Source organism: Anarhichas minor, unplaced genomic scaffold (assembly GCF_050575085.1).
Source record: "Anarhichas minor isolate MPS153535 unplaced genomic scaffold, ASM5057508v1 ptg000040l, whole genome shotgun sequence".
Taxonomy (NCBI): Eukaryota; Metazoa; Chordata; class Actinopteri; order Perciformes; family Anarhichadidae; genus Anarhichas; species Anarhichas minor.
The window spans coordinates 11,071,385-11,091,812 of NW_027466486.1; the positions used below are offsets into that span (position 1 = coordinate 11,071,385).

General features: G+C 42.7%; 2 protein-coding genes across 4 annotated transcripts; one reads left to right on the forward strand and one right to left on the reverse strand.

Annotated features, from left to right (window-relative positions):
* Window positions 1–6,769: 6,769 nt before the first annotated feature.
* Window positions 6,770–19,429, reverse strand: mthfd1b (methylenetetrahydrofolate dehydrogenase (NADP+ dependent) 1b). 2 transcript variants are annotated; one of them, XM_076108695.1, is made up of 28 exons: window positions 16,607–19,429; window positions 14,755–14,839; window positions 14,410–14,469; window positions 14,255–14,308; window positions 13,929–14,065; window positions 13,693–13,793; window positions 13,459–13,595; window positions 13,139–13,250; window positions 12,899–13,026; window positions 12,602–12,699; window positions 12,247–12,420; window positions 11,940–12,076; window positions 11,762–11,808; window positions 11,563–11,670; window positions 11,391–11,465; window positions 11,207–11,309; window positions 11,014–11,090; window positions 10,425–10,565; window positions 10,264–10,332; window positions 10,048–10,159; window positions 9,735–9,874; window positions 9,474–9,515; window positions 9,122–9,222; window positions 8,804–8,981; window positions 8,376–8,483; window positions 8,079–8,231; window positions 7,386–7,492; window positions 6,770–6,925 (listed from the first exon to the last, which is right to left on the reverse strand). In XM_076108695.1, the coding sequence occupies exons 1-27, from the start codon at window positions 16,642–16,644 to the stop codon at window positions 7,403–7,405; spliced, it is 2,805 nt and encodes a 934-aa protein (XP_075964810.1). In that variant the 5' UTR covers window positions 16,645–19,429; the 3' UTR covers window positions 6,770–6,925; window positions 7,386–7,402. The 2 variants fall into 2 exon arrangements, with proteins under 2 accessions (XP_075964810.1, XP_075964809.1); XM_076108694.1 differs by having other exon boundaries at window positions 6,770–7,492.
* dorip1 (dopamine receptor interacting protein 1) lies at window positions 17,049–20,393 on the forward strand. 2 transcript variants are annotated; one of them, XM_076108697.1, is made up of 5 exons: window positions 17,050–17,325; window positions 17,576–18,100; window positions 18,452–18,541; window positions 18,645–18,779; window positions 19,154–20,393. In XM_076108697.1, the coding sequence occupies exons 1-5, from the start codon at window positions 17,240–17,242 to the stop codon at window positions 19,335–19,337; spliced, it is 1,020 nt and encodes a 339-aa protein (XP_075964812.1). In that variant the 5' UTR covers window positions 17,050–17,239; the 3' UTR covers window positions 19,338–20,393. The 2 variants fall into 2 exon arrangements, with proteins under 2 accessions (XP_075964813.1, XP_075964812.1); XM_076108698.1 differs by lacking the exon at window positions 18,452–18,541 and having other exon boundaries at window positions 17,049–17,325.
* Window positions 20,394–20,428: the final 35 nt, after the last annotated feature.

A 20,428-nucleotide genomic window follows, 5' to 3' on the forward strand; every position in this document is an offset into this window, starting at 1 on the left:
TTGTACAGTGTTTGTTTTATAGACGGTTTGCACTTCAAACATTCAACTTTGTGCATTGACATGAGACATACATCAAAATATGACAACACAAAGATGTTTAGAGATGACTGCGGTTCAGAGAACAAAAGACACAGGTCATGTTTTGGGTGTCTCCTGCAAAACTCACCCGGACACACATCTGTTAGTTTGTTTGTCGTCTAGTGATCTTAGAGAAACACGTGACATTTTCAAACTAGTTTTTCGAAATGCCTAAAGAGGGTGAAGCTGTAGAGTTGTGATCTGTAAAATATGCTGGAAATACCCAGAGAGACAATGACGATGGTCTTGCTATTGTTGCAGTTTAAACTGGTGGTTACAAACACAAACATGTGTACACCAGTGTCCAGGTTACCTCATGGTACTGTTGCATATCTAACTGGTTAGATATGTTTCCTACTCTCTCAAGTACTTTATTTTTAGTCACTTTGTATTTTACTATAGAGTTCTCATTCTTTGCTCCCTTACTTCTACTCAACTACATTTTAGAGGCAATTATTGTACTTTTTACTACATTTTTACTTAGTTAAAATCAACTCCACCTCTATAGCAATTACATTGTTAAACACATCAGTAATAATAATCCATTACATTCAGACAGTGGCAATGTACACATTCACTTTTAATTCTTTAAGAATATTTTGGTGCTGATACCTTTGTGACCTAAAATAAAAATACAAAAGCATGACGTGAGTGTTTTTATAGTGTCATATAATGTATTTTACTACTTAAGTTAACGATCTCAACACTTACCGCATGGCTTCTAAACGAGGATTTGGTTTGCAGGGTTGGGCATAATGCTGCCATTCTAGACTCTAGACTCTGGACTGGTGCACCCTTCAGAACCTGTTTGCACGAGGGAGAATCAAATAAAAGCATCAATCAACAATGATCTCTTTCCTGTACCATGTATGACTAATACGTAGAATTAGTCGCACACATCGGTTGCTGCTTTAGCTAAATACAGGATATAATTTGAAATAATTATGTTTACAATAGCCAGTAAGTTTAGCATCTGTATATTCGCATGATCTTAGTAAGAATATCCACATTAAACTTGATTCGTTTGCTCTAATTTGACACTTCAGCGCTCAAATCTTCAGTCAGAAAGAATCCGTTCAAACAGAACATGTCAACATTAATGGATTATTTGGCACTTTCACAATGAATAATCAGCGAAATACGCAGACTGTGAACATATTCCAGATACGTTCAATTGAATCATTTGATATATGTAATAGGCAGCATGTTATGTTTTGTATACTATTTAGCAAACAGTATAGTTTAAATGAAGGAGAAATGTTTAATGATTCTGAACTCAAAAGCCTGTATTGCTAGGGCGGGCCAGGTTTATCCCCGAGGTTACACCCCTGCACTTAAATGTCTGTAAAGATCCTTCATTTAATGTTTTGAGATGGAACTGTCATTAGCTCTCCCACACAAAAACACTGTCAGTTGATTCCCAGGCCAAACCCAAATCTCACCTGTCCTACAACTATCAAACAATGACATTTCAAAACATGAGAGTCGTGTGCAGAACTAACACACCCATATGTTTCATCTCATGAGACGCCTTATAAATGCAGACTGAGCACACACATTAGACACAAACCCTTTTGATTTCTGCACCAGGTATGTAGAGGAATAGCAGCATTGTTGCCTATTTGAAAAGACTGAAACTTAATGATTCTACTCGCTTTTTTTTTTTTTACCCAGGAAAAGACTTTCTACTGCAGCCGTCAACAAGACAAAATGTGTGAAGTGAATTTGGTGAGTTTGGTTTCCTTACAGTGCTTTTAGTCTGTGACAAACAGCAGGAACACAGGTATGCTTATGAAGTTGTTTTCCTCTCATAGGACATCATGGCACCGGAGCCAGAGGTCGAAGGATGCCCGGTAGGGGACTCAAACGAGGTAAAACATCTTTCATCTTCCTAATTTGTGCTTCATGCTGGTTTGCCCCACTGCCTGACTCAGTAACACTGTAGTGCTCGTAATAATTTCCCATTGTCTTTTAAAGGAAAGAGGACAATGTGAAGAGATAGGGGTATTACAACCTTTTAGATTTAAAACTATAGAGCCATTTATCTCTCTATGTTTTTAAGGAAATGCATCAACCGCTGTTGTTATGATTCTTTACAGGGGGAGGAAGGTGGCCAAGGAGGAGGTGGTCGTGGAGGTGGTGATTGTGGAGGAGGTGATCGTGGTGGTCGTGGTGGTCGTGGATGTGATCGTGGAGGTCGTGGAGGTGGTGATCGTGGAGGTCGTGGAGGTGGTGATTGTGGTGGTCGTGGAGGTGGTGATCGCGGTGGTCGTGGAGGTGGTGATTGTGGTGGTCGTGGAGGTGGTGATCGTGGAGGTCGTGGATGTGATCGTGGTGGTGATTGATGAAGAAATATTTGAATCTCAGTTCTCTTATTGTGATGTAAAGACTTAAATGTGTCTCCAATAAAATAATCTTTAAAAAGAAAAGACTGGTCTATTATATATTCACATAATATACACTTATTCAAATGCATATGAACTTGTTTCTATAATTTGATGGTAAATATGCACAGTCGGATGTTAACTCTGCAGGGCGAGTTTGTTACAGCCATGACCAACATTGAGTGGCAAACTAATATGTGCAGAACTTCAGCGCAGGATGAACAGATTGAGTTGGTGAAATAAAATGCAATAGAGGTCAGGATGATAATAAGTGACAATACAAATCAATCAGCCCCCAGAATATAATACTGAAACGACATAATTACAAAATAGCATTAACTCACTGGTATGTGGCTGCAACAGAAAAGATGCTGATAGAATAAAGTTCAGTGGAACGCAAATACTCAGTGACAGAATAGTTTGAAAATGCATAGCATATTATGGTGATGTTATAAACAAGACAAAAGAATATTATAGATCCAAAGTCATCATAAACCACCAGACACTTCCTAAGTATTCCTATCGGAATTCATTGGAATATTAAACCTGGCGTATAGTGCCCTTAACAAGTTTTGTTGTTAGATTCTCCCATCAACAGCCAGTTTAACGACAAGTGAACCAGGAGATCATAGACTTTATGAAGTGTGATAAACATTGTGCTGAGGGTGGTGCTAGTAGACGGGCGATTCTAAAAGGGTTTGACTATTCAGGAGGCTGCCTGTGCTGAAGCTCAATGCTAATCTTCCTGTTTGATTATAATACTTTTTTGGACAGTGTGAGTGGGCTCAACAAACATCTATCTGCACATCAGATTTAGGAAACGTTCAGGAGGTCCCGAGCACAATTTCACTGTTACTGTTGCATATCTAACTGGTTAGATATGTTTCCTACTCTCTCAAGTGCTTTATTTTTAGTCACTTGTATTTTACTATAGAGTTCTCATTCTTTGCTACCTTACTTCTACTCAACTACATTTTAGAGGCAATTATTGTACTTTTTACTACATTTTTACTTAGTTAAAATCAACTCCACCTCTATAGCAATTACATTGTTAAACACATCAGTAATAATAATCCATTACATTCAGACAGTGGCAATGTACACATTCACTTTTAATTCTTTAAGAATATTTTGGTGCTGATACCTTTGTGACCTAAAATAAAAATACAAAAGCATGACTTGAGTGTTTTTATAGTGTCATATAATGTATTTTACTACTTAAGTTAACGATCTCAACACTTACCGCATGGCTTCTAAACGAGGATTTGGTTTGCAGGGTTGGGCATAATGTCAACGTTCATTTGATCCGAGAAAATCACAATCCCTCATTCTACATTAGTGCTGTGTGAACGAAAAACGTTCTCAGCATGCAATCGTGCCACACTCACCTTTATTTCTATTGAACGGGAGTCTGGAGTGTCCACAGATGTACACCTTTACTACTCAATATTCACACTATAGTATTTACTAATTAGGCAGATACTCCATATTTTTTGTGGACTGTGATAAATAAATATTCTATAAATATATAATAATACAAATTAATTAAATGAAGGAATAGAAGAAGAAACAAACGATAATAATTAAGAAATCAATATATATGTGTGTGAAGATCCTTCATTTCATGTTTTGAGGTGGAACTGTCAGCGGCTCTCACACACAAAAACACTGTCAGTCGATTTCCTGGCCAAACCCAAATCTTACCTGTCCTACAACTATCAAACAATGACATTTCAAAACATGAGAGTCGTGTGCAGAACTAACACACCCATATGTTTGATCTCATGAGACGCCTTATAAATGCAGACTGAGCACACACATTAGACACAAACCCTTTTGATTTCTGCAGCAGGTATGTAGAGGAATAGCAGCATTGTTGCCTATTTTAAAAAGACTGAAACGTAATGATTCTCCTCGCTGTGGTGGAAATGAATGTATTTCCTTGTGAGAAATCAAAAGTATCTTAAGCTCTCTGTCTTTAAGAATTTATTACAGAATAAGATATAGAAAAAATGATCAAGGGTATACAAGTCATCAACATGAGCCAATGAGTACTAACAGATTCAACTATAAGTACAAACAGAGTCACAGGGACAGCGTTCCTTCATCCGCAGAGGATTCAGGAAGTCTGACCACAAATTCGATGTTGAGGGGAACTTTTAAACGCGCCCGAGAGACGCCTCTTGCCCCGTACAGCTGGAGATAGCGTGTACATTCACATCACGGTTTAGTACATACTATTGACAGTCACCTAAGATAAGACAGAACATGTGTTACAGAAACGCAAACACAGCTGACACCGAGAGATAGATTCAAGCTAAAGAGAGTTTACAAAGTTAACAGAATTAATTTGTCTCCATAATAAGCTGCTCAGTTGTTGGGATCCAGATGGGCAGAGGCACCGAGCAGTTCATCTTTTAACTCTTTCAGTGCTGATTTTTTTTTGCAACAGAGCCTGCAGTTTCTAGCAGGAGAAGTTGTCTTTCCTCACACTGTTGCTCTGCATTTTGATCAGATTGTACCATCGTTGCTTAACTACCATCAGATGCAGCTAAGTGTAAATCCTCCACAGCAGCATCGCCTGTCACAGTGCTTGCTGTTATTTTGTTTCCCATTGGGCCATTTTTTGTTTTGCCTGATGTTCTGCATTGTTGAATTTATGTATTTCTTTGGTGTTTAGATCCACAGAGTCTCTGGTTTCAGGTCAGCTCTCTCCTGAGCATTTTCTTAACCAAGCCTCTGTCACTGACATAGTTCATTTAAGGTTTATCAATGGTCCTCAACTGTTTCCCTGCTTCTAGAAAAGTGATAGTTTAATAGTCTCTCTCTCTATATATATATATATATATGTGTGAAGATCCTTCATTTAATGTTTTGAGGTGGAACTGTCAGCAGCTCTCAGACACAAAAACACTGTCAGTCGATTTCCTGGCCAAACCCAAATCTCACCTGTCCTACAACTTTAAACTGTCACATTTTACAAGATTGGACTCGTGTGCAGAACTAACACAACCATATTCTACATCTCATGAGACGCCTTATGAATGCAGACTGAGCACACAGGTATGCTTATGAAGTTGTTTTCCTCTAGTCGGATGACATGGGGGAGGGGCCAGAGACCACACCTATTTTTCCTTAAAGGATAATTATAGGGGATATAAAACAGACTAAATGGACCACATGGAACACATTTCGTTTTAAATGATTTGTGATAAATGATGAATGTTTGAATCGCAGTTCTGTTAAAGTGATGTAAAGACTTAAATGCATCTCCAATAAACTAATCCATAAAAAGAAAAGAGTCTATTATTTATTAACATAGTACAACACACTTATCCAAAACAGATGCATATGAACTTGTTTCTATAATCTGAGGATGGTAAATAAGCCCAGTCGGATGTTAACTCTGCAGGGCGGTGTGTGTGATGACAGTCGAGCCTCCCCAGTTGTACTTCTTGAATGCGTTTGAGGGAAAATGTCCGCTTGACAGAGGCAGTAGATATTGGGATTGTCACCACCAAGCATGCCAAAACACTAAAAATGTAATGTCACGTAAAAACGTCTTACATATTTTTAAACTTGAACTCTTACTACTACAAAGTTCTGCTAGCTAGTTTCACAACAGTCAGACTAGCCCAGTGACCAATCAAGCCGCACGTTAATGATGACGTACTTGTAGGCCACTTAGAAAGCTCTGGCATGTCGAACAATACGCCCAACATGTCAAACTAAAAATCTGATTGGTTGAAGACTATGACAATCAACAATATCGTCCCCATTTACTTAAACTTCAAAGGGATTCACTTGATTCAATGGTCCTCAACTGTTTCCCTGCTTATAGAAAAGTGTTTAATGTCTCAATCCCTCATTCTACATTTGTGCTGTGTGAACAAAAAAAGTTCTCAGCATGCAATCGTGCCACACTCACCTTTATTTCTATTGAACGGGAGCATAAGCAGTCATCACTCAGTCTGGAGTGTCCCCAGATGTACACCTTTACTACTCAATATTCACACTATAGTATTTACTACCAACTATATATATATATATATATATATATATAAATAATACATTTAGTATTAAAACCTACATAAAAAATGTAAGAAAACATTTAGAGTCAGAATATACTGTATAATTAAAAAAAAAAAAAACTCTGGACAGAGTTCATAATCCTGATGGTCTGAGGGAATAATTAAACTAATATCGATTGCAGTAAAAGGCAAGAAAGTGAGGAAGTAATGAGCCTCAACTAATTATATTCAATAAACACAGTAAAAACAACACATCTCAAAAAAAGGGTCGGTGTGTGGGCTTTCCATCAAGGACACTTTATTTGATCTTTTCTGACAGAAGAGTGGAAACCACTCATTTACATCATGGGTTCTCCAGCAATGTCAGAGATATTCTATCAGAACACAGGACAGCTGAAATAGGACAGCTGACAGGCAACAGTCACAGGATTGCTAAAAAGGAAATACATAAAACATTTTGTGAGGCAGCATTATTTTTATGTTCAGTAGTTGTTGTTTTTAACCATAAATGTATCGCAAAGGCACGCACAATTATTTAAGACAGTGGTGTACACAAAATATACACAAGTAGTTAACACAAGAATTCAGATTGGCCATTTGGGAGTCTCTTAAGTGGCTTATTATTGTCATGGGGTGCAGCGAACAATGTAATGGAGAGAACCGTCAATAGGACACTTCCTCCTTCCATAAAGTCTATGACAGTCTGGGAACCTCGGGGGGATAAACTGTTCTGAGAATAATTAAGTTTCTTGATTTAACCATCATTTAACAAAAACAGCTCCAGCAGACAAGCTCATGGCGCTGATGGCGCTCATGGTTGATGGTGCGTCACATTTCATAAAGGCTCAGTAGATATTAACAGTACTCATTGATATCTGTACGTCTTTACTACCTTCCTCATCATCGGCTTCAGAAGAGTCCGTTGACCTGTTCGGTCTCCGGGTCCAGGTCAATGTCATAGAAACAGGGCCTGGTGGGCAGACCAGGGATCGTGGGCATCTACGAGGAACAGCAAGAGAAAGCAGTTTTTAATGGTAGACACTGTTAGTCTATCAAAAGCAATTCATCATATAAAAAGGTACAAATGTACACGCTAATAATGCAGCCTTTGAACTAAATTTAAATGTATTCAATTACTGTGATGACATGGAGGCTCATCTCATTATTGGTGCATTTAAAATGAGTCGTATAGCTTCTCTTGTATAAAGGTGACCAAATAGGTTACAACTTTCACAAACTGAAAACACACAGTGAAAGGGTTAAGTTGTAAACACACAGAAACACCCAGAAAAGATAACCCTGGAGTGTATGCAGCCATATGATAATGAATGGATTTACTTTCAGTTGAAGATAATTATTTGCACAGACAATGTGTGATGTCACACATTTATAAATAGATCAAGTCAGTTGAGGGCTGCAAGTCGCGCTTTGTATTCATCCTACCTTATAATCATACCTTCTAACGGATCAAGTTACGTTGCTGTGCGGTTTGATGGTGCGTAGGCGCCGAGCAGTGAAGAGTCACTGCCAGACATAAATGAGCGGCAAAAGCGGTAAAAAGGAAAGGCATTGTTTGCAAGCTTACCGTGCCGACCAGTGGGAACAAAAAGCCAGAGCCCACACTGGCACGGATGTCTCTGATTGGCAGGATGTACCCTGTGGGCACACCCTTCTTGTCTGCCTCGTGAGAGAGCGACAGGTGAGTCTTGGCCATGCAGATTGGCAGCTTGCTGAAACCCTGAGGGGAGAAGACAGAAGACAGAAGATGTATTGGATTGTTCACAAAAGGCTTTATCAATCATTCTCCATCCAGTTATGAGGACTCTCACCGAGAGCAGGCCTGGAAAGACAGAGCAGAGAAATAAAAGGACGAGGAGCTGACCTGTTTGGTGTAGAGCTCCACCTTGTGTTGAGCCTCTGGCAGAAGCTCAATATCATCCGCTCCGTAGATCTTCTGGGCGATTATTCGAATCTTATCAGCAATAGGGAGCTAGAGAGGAATTAGAAATAATAATCATAAAATGGGTACGTTGGCTCACTAATGCCAACCAGGCAAAATTAGCACATTTTCAGTGGGCGACTTGAGTTAATGGCCCAAATACATGATTTATGAACTATTTTTCACTCATATTGGATGCATGGGTAAAAATGTCTCAGTGAATGAGAACATTATTTTTATCTTCAGTGACGGACATTTTTAATCCATTTACAGACAAATTAAATATAATAACAGGCGCGTTTTCTGGCAAATTCATTCACATACTTGACCTCAACCACTTATGAAAACGTATGAAACGCGATGGCCCGTACCTCCAAATCATAGAGGAACTTGAATTTGCTGGGGGCCTCCGAGGCCCTCTGGACAGCCTGACCAAGGGCCACCGCACCGGCTCCACCGTCGGCCCAGTGGGAGCAGCGCACGGCGTCGAAGGCCCTGGCAGCTTTGGCCACGCTGCAGACCAGGTCCAGCTCAGCCTCAGTGTCCGTCCTGCAGGACAACACAAGGCGTTAAGAGATACAGCAGGGACATGGACGGATTAACTACAAGTCAATGTATGACACGACACATTGGTGTCGTTATTTTGATCATTTTAGTCCGCTGCTGCGTCGTCGTCATCCATCGCTTACTTGAAAGCATTAACAGCCACGACCACTGGCACGCCGAAGTGCTGCGCATTCTCGATCTGCTTCCTCATGTTGCTGCAGCCCTTCTCCAGCAGCTCAAGGTTCTACATGCGGATACGAGAGAAAACACACTTTTAAATAAGCTTATGAGAAGTTAGTGAAGAGCATCGATACTCTCAGCCCCCTTAAATGTTTCATGTAGATGCTCATGTTGTGTTTACTCCTTTAACATGCTGGGCAGACTTGTGTGAGGCTCTCCATAAACTTATAAATACACAATGTTGACAAGCTCATCAACAGAAAACCATAGTTTAAAATTAAGACCACATTTGGGCAGTTCGCAGTCATGCATTACCTCCTCGATGTATTCCTTTGGCAGTGACATCCCAGCAGTGACCTGAACAAGAAATGAGTCAAATGTTTAATTTGAATTGTTTTCTTCAGGACTATTAAGAAGCTAAATAAAGAAGCAACAATATGAGATGTTGGATGTTGATGTAGCGAAAAGCAAACTTCATGAAACATTATACAGATGTGTCAAAGCTTAAGTGATTTTTATTTGAAAATGAAATCAGCGCGGGAATTAGGATTTAGAGGAAAACTCCAGCAAACTCACCGTCGGTCCTCCTCCGTGCATCTTCAGGGCTCGGACCGTGGCCACCAGAACCACCACGTGGGGTCTCAGGCCTGAGTAGCGACACTTGATGTTGAAGAACTTCTCCATGCCAATGTCGGCACCGAAGCCGGCCTCCGTCACTGTTGGGCACAATTGACAGAGGTTGTGAGAGAAAGAGAGCAGGAACAGAATCACAGCTGTTATATCATTAAATTATATAACATCTGCTACTCCGTCACTTGCACAGTAAACACAGGAAACCATCTACTGTGGCACTGCATCAGAAAACATGCCACCGCAGAGCTCCACTTACCCACAAAGCCCTCGGGTCCCACCAGCTTCAACGCTATTTTATCAGCCAGGACGGAGGAGTTTCCATGTGCGATGTTGGCAAACGGGCCGGCATGGACGAACACGGGCGTTCCCTGTGGATTCAGACACAAAACCAAAGCTCAAGACAACTTTTTCTGGCTTGTGGAGTTCTTTTCAGTGGAACTATTTAGGTTAGCGTGTGGTGGTGTTCACCCACCTCCAAGGTCTGCATGAGGTTTGGCTTGATGGCATCTTTCATCAGCACAGCTAGAGCACCACTCACACCCTAAAGAGAGAAAAACGTTAAATCATAGGAACCTTGTTTGCACAATACTTATGTAGAAGGTCCCGTCGCGACGGCGAGTCCAGACCACTGACCAGGTCCTCGGTGGTGATGGGCTGTCCGCCGCGGCTGGTGGCCACCACCATCTTGGCCAGACGGTGACACATGTCCTGCAGGCTGCTGGTGAGGGCGAGCACCGCCATGATTTCACTGGCCACCGTGATGTCAAACTGGGCCTGGAGGACAGAATCCCCTTATTAACAACAGCAATGCAGCGAACTGGGCTCAGAGAGGCTACATTCAGTAAACACGCAGAAAAGATGAAAGCACAGAAATTCTGATTTTTTAAACATCTTGTATAATTTGATCCTCAAAGACCTAATTTTTGTTATTAAATATACATTACATGTGTATTATACACAGCTTAAACATAGCTGTTGTTTTTATTGTGTCATTATCGTAAAAATTATGTATAAATATTTTTAGCTTAGTTGTGAACTCTTAGAAACGACTAATTGTTTTTTATGCGTTAAACGCATCATTTAAATACAGTGCGTTGCATTGCTACCTACCACAGGGACTCTTTTGACACAACCACTGGGTGGAGCCAAACAAACTTCCTAACGTGACACAAAGTGTCTTTTACTGAGTGGAGAAACAGCTTGCTGGATGTCGTCTCTTTACCTCTCTCGTGAAGCCCTTTTCAGTTGGCGACTGGCCGATGGTGATCTTCCTCAGGAAGCGATCGTTGGTGTCCAACACTGAAGTGACACACACAGCGATCAATGCACTCACAGTCACTGACAAACAGCAGGTTTAAAAGAGGCAGACAAAGTAGGAGTCATGAGGGGTTAAGAGACGTCTCAGGTGTTCACACCTCTTTGCCAGGTGACGGAGCTCGGGTCCATGTCCAGGCGGGCAAAGCGGGTGATCTCCTCTTCAGTCAGAGTGGAGGGATCAGTCTTTTCTATGCCCAGTTTCTAAACAAATACAGAAAACGTGAATTTAATTGAATCTGCACTGTGAGTTAAGACCTACAAGCCTGTGACACGATCACTAACTTTCAGTCTGTTGATCTGGATGGGGGAGAACGTCCTCTGTCCTCCATTGAGCGGGACCAAGCGGTTATACAGAGCCTGAGGATGCATACAGAGACAAAGATGACGGTCACAATCCAGTCACTACAAACAGGGTATTGTTTTAATAAAGCACCGACTCATTTGCAGGACCCACTTTGTCAGTTTGTGTAGACTCGTGGAACATGCGAGCATCGACGGCAGCGGCCACCAAGTTGTTGGCAGCCGTGATGGCGTGAATGTCCCCGGTGAGATGGAGGTTGAACTAAAATGAACAGACTCGTGAATTAAAAGCGATTTTGCCTTTTGGATTTTTAGCAGGCTGGTTTTTCTAACTTGACACAGCAGTGTTGTACCTCTTCCATTGGAATGACTTGAGAATATCCACCTCCTGCAGCACCGCCTGTAGGCAGAAGACAAAACTACAGATTTATACATAAACGCACACACACACACACACACACATACTCAGGACTCAGGACAGCTTGCAAACCTGTGCAACCTCTCGCTGCCTGACATTATTCCAAAGCTCACCTTTAATGCCAAAGGTGGGACCCTGAGAAGGCTGTCGGACACAAGCAAAGACATTGAGCTTCATGTGGGCTCCCAGGGCCTGGACCAGGCCGATGGTGGTGGTGCTCTTTCCTTCACCCAGGGGGGTGGGTGTAATGCTGCAGACAGAAAGATCTTCTCAGCATGGAACATACTCGTCAGCAAACGCACAATTATTCATTGTAAATGCTGCTGCATGGCATGATGAGGTAGGAACTTGATCCGCTGTATAAACAGGGGAAAGCAGACAGTACAGTGAAGTACAGAAGATAAAGTGCTGACAGCATACCCAGTGACCACCACATATTTGCCGTCTGGCTGGGCCTGCAGCCGTTTGATGATGCTCAGCTGGACCTTGGCCTTAGTTTTGCCATAGAGCTCCAGCTCATCAGACAGCACGCCCACCTCTCTTGCTAGACAGTCGATGGACTTTGGCACGCAGGAGCGAGAAATCACAATGTCGCTGTTGGAGCGAGACGACACACAAAAAAATCACTTTTTTCATCCGAGCAAAGAAAGTTCTAACCTGAGACGAGGAATTAAACCAGCTCTGCTTGCATGTGGATTATTAAATGTAAACAAATCCTTCAGCGACAAGTGAACATAGCACGTGACTGAGAGAAGAAGGAGATGAGGAGACAAACCTCGGCACCGGCTTCTGGAGGTCGAGTCTGGTGTAAGAAATGTTCCACTTCCCCGGCTGGTGGCTCTCCAGGAAACGCTTTGCACTCAACACCGTGTTCTACACACAAACACAGTCATTCGTTTAACTTCTAGGTTACATGAGACTAAAGAACGAATTCACCTGGACAAAAAGTGTCATTTTTCAACCGTATATACTGTGTTCTCACTTAATAACGTAGCAATGGAAATAAAAAATGATGTAAATGAATGCCAACGTGAGAGTTTAGTTCAGGATTCACTCTGCAGATGGACCTTACCGCCATCAGCATGGCCACAGTCATGGGCCCCACACCACCGGGCACAGGGGTGATGAAGCCGGCCTGCTCCTTGGCTGAGGCGTAGTGGACGTCACCCACCACCCGCTTCCCACTTGCTTTACTCTCATCTGAGAGACACGGAGAGAAATACGTCACAATAACCTCCGACTCCTACTGATTAACCAACTACCTCCGGAGTGCCATGACTAAAGCAGACTGAAACGCCACAGGAAGTCGCACCTGGAACGTGGTTGATGCCACAGTCGATGACCACTGCTCCCTTCTTGATCCACTCTCCTTTCACCATCTCCGCTTTCCCGATGCCAACAACCAGGATGTCTGCTCTGCTCACCTGGACAAAAACAGAGACGGATAGAAATAGTTATTGTTTATGCCACACGACGGCAGCAGAGATCACCAGCCGGTTGTTTATGGAGTTTCATCCACGAGAAACACGTCAGTGGTCACATTACATGCTCTGCTTGCATCGGTGTGAGGGGCACAGTATGGCAGGTGGGAGTACAAGGCTATGTTGCTTGGTTAGGTGGAGCTGTTACTACCTCTCCAGGGAGATCCGCGGTTTTAGAGTGGCAGGTGGTGACGGTGGCGTGGTTCCAGAGCAGCAGGTCGTGCATCGGTGCGCCCACGATCTTGCTACGACCAATCACTACCGCCTTCTTCCCTGCCACAGACACGCCTGTAGAGAAGTCCAGCGATTAATTCTGGCCTTATCCAATTCTTTGTCGTATATTATCACAGTACAGATGTTTTAGGGTGGTAATTGTTGCGTTTACCGGTCTGTCTGATCAACTCCATGCAGCCGTTTGGTGTGCAGGGGATGAAGCAGTCACCCAGGTCCCCACGAGACAGCTTCCCTGCATTGATGCTGGTCAGTCTATTACATGATGAGAACACAATGAACATCTCAAATTAAAGCTGTCTTATCCAAGAGATTTCTTCTTAACCAGACTCAAATAAAGCAAACCTTAAGAAATGAGCACCCTGATCTTTAGATTACGTCTGTACCCACCCGTCTACATCCTTCTCCGGGGCCACGGCGTTGGTGACCTTCTCTGTGTTGATCTTGTGGACCGAGTCCAGGGGCAGCTGCACGATGAGGCCGTGGACAGACGAGTTCTCGTTCACCTCTGTGATGCTGTGAAGAACCTGCGGACAGACAGGCAGCCTTTACACTCTCAGCTATTTTCAGTTTCTCTTTTGCCGCGTTTACCTTCCAATCCTTGTTTTGTTGCGGCACAAATGGCACCCCAAATCCTACACTTTACCCCGATCTCACTGCGATCATACCGTGCGTGTGTGCATACGGCTACACAAATACTTCGTATCCATTCTCACCTCCTCCTCCGTCGCAGTCTGGGGAAGTCTCATATGTGTGGCGTTTATTCCAATCTGTGTACACAGAAGAAGAGATTGAACCGGAAGTTAGGATCCCAATCCGTGCGCAGTAGAAGTGGGGTCTATGAACTGTATGTAAATAATCTTTTTTTTACCTCTGCTGCTGCCTTCAACTTCATGCTGATGTACAGATTTGAATCATCACGGTCTCCAACCTGCCAGAGACACATAGCATCACTTTGCCTGCCAGTATGAAGGAATGGGCCTTCCACCAAACAGACACACATGATACAAGATGTACAAACAAGGGGACTTCAGTGGAACACGTTTCTACACTCCATGCAGGGGCACACAATGGCACACATGTGACCAAACTCCTTACCTGACCACTATCTTCAGGGGAAGGCCACGAGAAAGCACACGGCAAAATTAGCCAACAAAACATCCCAAAATGTGCTTTTGTTTGTCCAGACACATGCTAGTTCCAATCTTGCAATTACCTGTAAAACCACTAGACCGGGTGTGAAGTTGGGGTCCTGGAGCTTCATCTGCTCCACGTCCTTCTTTAGACGCTCCCTCACCTGCCTGAGAACACGAGACAACAGAATGAAACAGAGCTGGATTATTAGGTCTCTATGCAGCGACCAACCCATTCCACTCCCTTTCAACAGTTACAGAGTCAAGTACATGACATCCGGCTTTCTCGTCGGGACATTAGACAGCATTCACCGTTCTTCAGCCGGTTAGCTCCACTGTACATGCAAAGTCAAGTCATCAGAGAGTCAGTTCAGGACAATGAGAATCTTATCTTCGTTTTATCTTTTTTGTTTAATGGTTTGGAGTTTTATCTTCCCCCTCAAAACATACGACAGTAGATTAGTCGACTCAGCTAAACGAAGACAAGACAAGAGAAGGGTGACACAAAGTTAGACTTTAATAAAATCTATTCTAAGATCTAGCTGGTCTGTCTACACAGAGCTCAACCCTGGCTGCATTTCTTTTCTATTCACACAATAAATCAAACAACAAATCAGCTCCATTGATCTCGTCCACTGTTTTCCCTAAAAAGCTCTAAAGATAGACTGATGACCGACCACACAGACTTAGATTGAAACACAGTCTCTGTGCATCACATGAACTTCGTCGGCGCTGATGACGGAATAAACCACGTGATTACTCGTGACACCATCTTTAACTACCTTTTGAAGTGACTTCTGAGTGTTTTTGCCCCAGTGACCTGACAAAGATTATTATTAAAAAAGCTTTAAAACATCTTTAAAAAAAGGAAAACAATGACTAAATACATATTTCAATCACCATAATGCTCATAATATGCACTACGCTGCTTATTATTTACTCACAAAATGAGGCCAGAGAAACTAAAGGCCATCAGTGAAAACATAGATCATTAATATAGTGCATGATAACATCAATCAATGTGATGATACAACAGCATGTTGGGATATCTGAAATCCTAGTCACTGATCAACTACGGTCATATTCCTATAAACAATCAGACAATAGGAAGTACTGTTGTGCTTTGATCTTTAGGATGACGGGTTGGGATCTGATCAATAAACCTCTGTCCATAAAGGTCACGTGTCTAGAGCATTCATTAGTATGTCAGCGTTAGTCAAGCTTCAGAGGAAATGAACGTAAATCCTCCTTCTAAAGGCAGATCTGTAGATGTAATTAACTGTAATGAGTGCTGTGAGGGGCAGTTAACAGGGCTGTCATGTCTTGTGACAAGCACACGCAACTAAATTAAAGGTTTTTGTCTCTTTGCCCAATGCATTCTCACAATCTTTTGGTAATAAGCAATATTTGGATTCATCCAAACTTTGGACTAACTTGCAGACTGTACTCAAATATGAAAACGGTGACACGCGCAGGATTGTTCATGAGTGTTTGTCAGCCACTTGAGTTCACTGGACCAAGAGGGCAAAGATCACATCACACCACCTCAGAGTCTTACATAATGCTGCGGTGATTTACAATCATTATGGACTATCACCAATCACAATTACAAATGTGACAGTCACGAGTCGGTGCATTCAAACTAATCTGCATAACCGTCAGGAAACAAATACTCCATGCAACCTGAGAAATGAGTCCACTGTGAGGTATCAGCTGGTTATTAACTATGTTATTAATTGTAATAACTGCAGGCACGCTTAACTTAATTCACGTGGACCGCATGGTGGACAACCAACCAAGAATACAAGTAACCGTAAACTCAGATGGCTGGTTAGCTGACTTGTTAGCCAGTACACGCATATAATCTCAAGCTTATTACACCTCACGTTATTTGGTTTTACTTGCATACACGTGCTGATTATTTCTGAGACTTACGCTGAAACTTCTTTCCCGCTTATGATTTGAGCCGACATCTTTTGGTCCTGGTAGTCCGTGTTCAACGTGCTGGTGTCCTCCTGCACACTCTAGTCACCTGACAAGAAGAGGTAGCGCGGTGAGGAACACCAAAATTAAGTTTGTTCAAAAAGGCGTAGGGAGTCAAAGGTGGTGATGTAAGCTGCGTTCACAAATGCAGCGCTACGGCTGAAAATCAGCGTATTAACTTTCAGGAGTAGCGTCGAGCGTAGAACGTAGCGGACGAAGGTCGTGGCTACTGACAAACTGTCAACTCTGACGTCCAATCACATACCAGTTATTACATATTAGTAGAACCTCAAAACCAATAGCATTCCCATATTTGCTGGAATGGGCGGGACTTCAGAGGGTGCCGTTACGCTGACAGCCAGCAGAGGGCAGCACTGTAGTGACACACCTCTTATATTTTCCTTAAAAAAAACAACAACACAGCAGTATTTATATGGGCCCAACCTGACGTTGGACAGGGTTTGTTTTGATCCTTGTCCAGGCGTATTCACTCTGATAATCACCATAAAGTGCTAGAAAATACTGTACTTAGATATCTGAACTGGCTTTAAGTCCGATGTAAGACATGAAGAAACACAGGGAGCTATGGAGAGTAGATTCTGTGTTTTGAGCGACACCGAAGACCTCCAAAGGCTAATTTCGAACACCGAGAACAATCTCCACTTCGAAAGGTAAATTGATAGAAGCTGCTAATGTGTTAAGCTAGCAAGCTTTCTGGGCTACGTCTATTCCCTGGAGCACAACTGGACGCTACTTGTCATTGCGTGGCTTGTGTTGTTGTTATTGTGAGCTAACATCTGTTTGCATAACCGCCCCGTCTCTCAACATGATACACCCCAACTCCGGCAGTGTTTCCAGCTAAACGCACCCATGCCGCCTCTCTCTAACACTCTGCTAACTCCAACGCATATGTCTCTTCAGGTCCAAGACACTGTTTGAAGAGATCCGTGCCTCCATCAACAACAATGACGAAGAGGACCGCTCCTTCTGGAGGCCTGTGCTGCCCTGGGGGGGCGTCTTCACCATTAAGGCCGGACGGAAGGCCATATCATGCACCCCTCTGTACGTCAAGATCCACCTAAAAAACACCTGCACCATCGATGGCTTCCTCGTGATCCTGTACGTGATCCTGCGGGACAACCAGGGCTTCCCCCGGGAGCTGGCCGTCTTCCTGGGCAAGCAGTTCGTGGAGTATTTCCTCCGCCTGATGGACTCCTGCGACTACACCACCGTGAAGATGCTGTGGATCTGGGACCGGATGTCCAGAAGGCAGTACCGCGCCGAGATACGCAAGGCAGCGCTGGAGATCGACCTGTTCGGTAACGAGCACGAGAACTTCACGGAGAACCTGGAGAACCTCATGTCCACCATGCAGGAGAGTCTGTGCACCAACTGGAGCTGCCCGGCCCGCTTCCAGGAGTTCATCAAGACGACCATCAACATCAGGTAAACACATCCTGATGTTACTAAGTGAACTTGATGCAACTACGCAGAGGCTCTGTGTGTCAGGACTTAAGACAACAACATCTGTCTTCATCTAGTGTTGCTCTCAAATGATGACAGATATCAAATGCCCCCTCTGCCAGCTCCATCCTTGAAATAGTTTTATTTGACATATTTAACTTTTAAACTGTCACCTGTCTAATTGAAGTGACGTGAAGAGAGTGCATGCATCGCTGTCTCCACCTATTTATGTGTACGCATGTTAAAAGCCCACATGTCCAAATCTAAGTTGTCTTTGTTAGAGGTCAGGTCAGTGCTAGTTCACGGTGTGTCGTTGTCACTTATTTCCTCCAGCCCTCCTCATGAGCTGCCTCACAGAGACCCCATTCAGTCGGCCGCCGACGAGTTCTTCTGCCCCAAACTCCTGCTGTGCTCAGAGCTGGGGTGAGACGCATGGAGGGGGGGGGTTCATCATCCTCTCTTTCGGTTCAGTCGTATTCCACTTCCTCGACAAATTGATAATCTTTATTTATTTTTTTATTAACAGGTGTGATGGTCTAAGGGAGATCTCTCAGCGGGTTTTCTGCCACGGACCCCCACCCTTTGTCATCCTCAACATGCAGCAGTGGAAGTCCGAGGAGCTGTCCTATGTTCCTTACCATCTGGCTCTCTGCCAGCACAGGTATGGAGCTTCCACCATGTGTTTCTATTGGCTTGGTGTACATTTAAAGTAGTACCATGCTTGAGCCACACTGTGTTGGTAGTCAACAAGAGATACAGTCGGGATGACTTTCTCCAGATTGGGAAACAAAAAGAGTTTATTAAAAAAAAAAAAACTGGCTAATTGAAGCTCAACCTGCCATAAAAAAGGTTTCTTGCTACAGACTTTGCACCTGCAAGATGAAGTATCTAGAGAAAAAAAGATTATTCTGCAACTTCTTACTCCTGCCTGTTTTTTTGTCTCGGATCAAAGAGAAAAAGATGTTCTCGCAATTATTTACGCTCTCACTTTGAGTTTCCTGGACATTGTCAATGGCTCTTTTTTTTTCTCCACAGGTACTTACTAGAGGGCGCCACACTCTTCAACAAGGAGGAGCACCACTACTCTGCGGCCTTCCAGATAGACGGCTGCTGGATGCACTATGATGGTCTGAGGAGTGACAACCTGATCCTGCTACACAAGCCGCCAGAGCTCCTGCTGCTGTCCTCTCTGGTCTACATCCGCTCCTCCGACAAGTGAACTCCTTTTTTATCACCAGAGGACCATTCGTTCATCCACCCATCCTATGATTATGTTGTCACGACCCCATGGATTACATTTCACTGTTGTTACCATGTTTGTCTACCTATCACATAATTCATTTTTTAAAGATGTTTTCTTAATTCCTGTCAGCTGTTGCTTCCGCTGTGCGTTCTGTATGACATATGCTCCATTTCACCTGAAACAACTTTTTTTTTGGGGGGGGGGCATGCTTGGAATCCAAGAATATAATGGACTATAATAGTTCTATGATAATGAATGGCAGTGAGTAATGCACATCACATGCATACGCAGTTAGCCGGCACACGAGAGGTTGACGTAATTTATACGTCACGGTTGTTAGATGGATTACACTCTGAGGGTGCATTTGCTATATTAAGCAGCCATGTATAGGAGATGGCTGTATACATTTCGGCAGTTTAATTGTACATGTATACAGATCCACCCTTTCCTTTAATTAAACCGGTGCTTTCTCTATTCACACTGTGGTCTGAGGATTAGAAACAACCAACATCCATATCAGGTTAACTTGTTTTTTTCTTAAGATGTTTGAATTGGAGGCAAGCATTTATTACAAGGAATGAATGTTAAAAGTACAAAGTTCTTAAAGGGGGCACATCATGAAAAAAATCTAATTTTCAGTAATTGTGAACATATAATTGGATTCTAGTTGGTTACTCAAAATTCCTTATTTTGTGGGCTGCCTTGATCGTAACACGTGATTCAGAAAGCGTCCCCTTTTGAAATATGTAAAGGTTAAATATCTTCCTCACGAGCCTAAATAAAACTGTCCATACTGATAAATTCAAGCATTTCAACACTAGCTCCGCACACACTGCAGTCACCAACACAGGAAATAAGTATAGTTAAATCTTGTTTTTTACAATAGTTTTTAACCTTGAATAATAACTGGTATCACACAGTGCCTCTGCCCAAGGAAAGTTTGTGAAAGTGGATCCTGTCCCGTGTAAATCCTTGTTTTTTAATTTTTTTTTTTTTTTCTATGCAGAGTACAAATACAACTATTTTGGCGTACGCTTGTATTGATTTATTTTGTCGCACTTGCATTG

Coding starts and splice junctions, on each gene's coding strand:
- dorip1 (XM_076108697.1), top strand. CDS start 17,240: ATGGAGAGTAGATTCTGTGTTTTGAGCGACACCGAAGACCTCCAAAGG. Junction 17,326..17,575: donor AACAATCTCCACTTCGAAAG/GTAAATTGATAG, acceptor ATGTCTCTTCAG/GTCCAAGACACTGTTTGAAG. Junction 18,101..18,451: donor AAGACGACCATCAACATCAG/GTAAACACATCC, acceptor TATTTCCTCCAG/CCCTCCTCATGAGCTGCCTC.
- mthfd1b (XM_076108695.1), bottom strand. CDS start 16,644: ATGTCGGCTCAAATCATAAGCGGGAAAGAAGTTTCAGC. Junction 13,027..13,138: donor TGGCATCAACCACGTTCCAG/GTGCGACTTCCT, acceptor CGTGTCTCTCAG/ATGAGAGTAAAGCAAGTGGG. Junction 11,809..11,939: donor TCCCACCTTTGGCATTAAAG/GTGAGCTTTGGA, acceptor TTCTGCCTACAG/GCGGTGCTGCAGGAGGTGGA.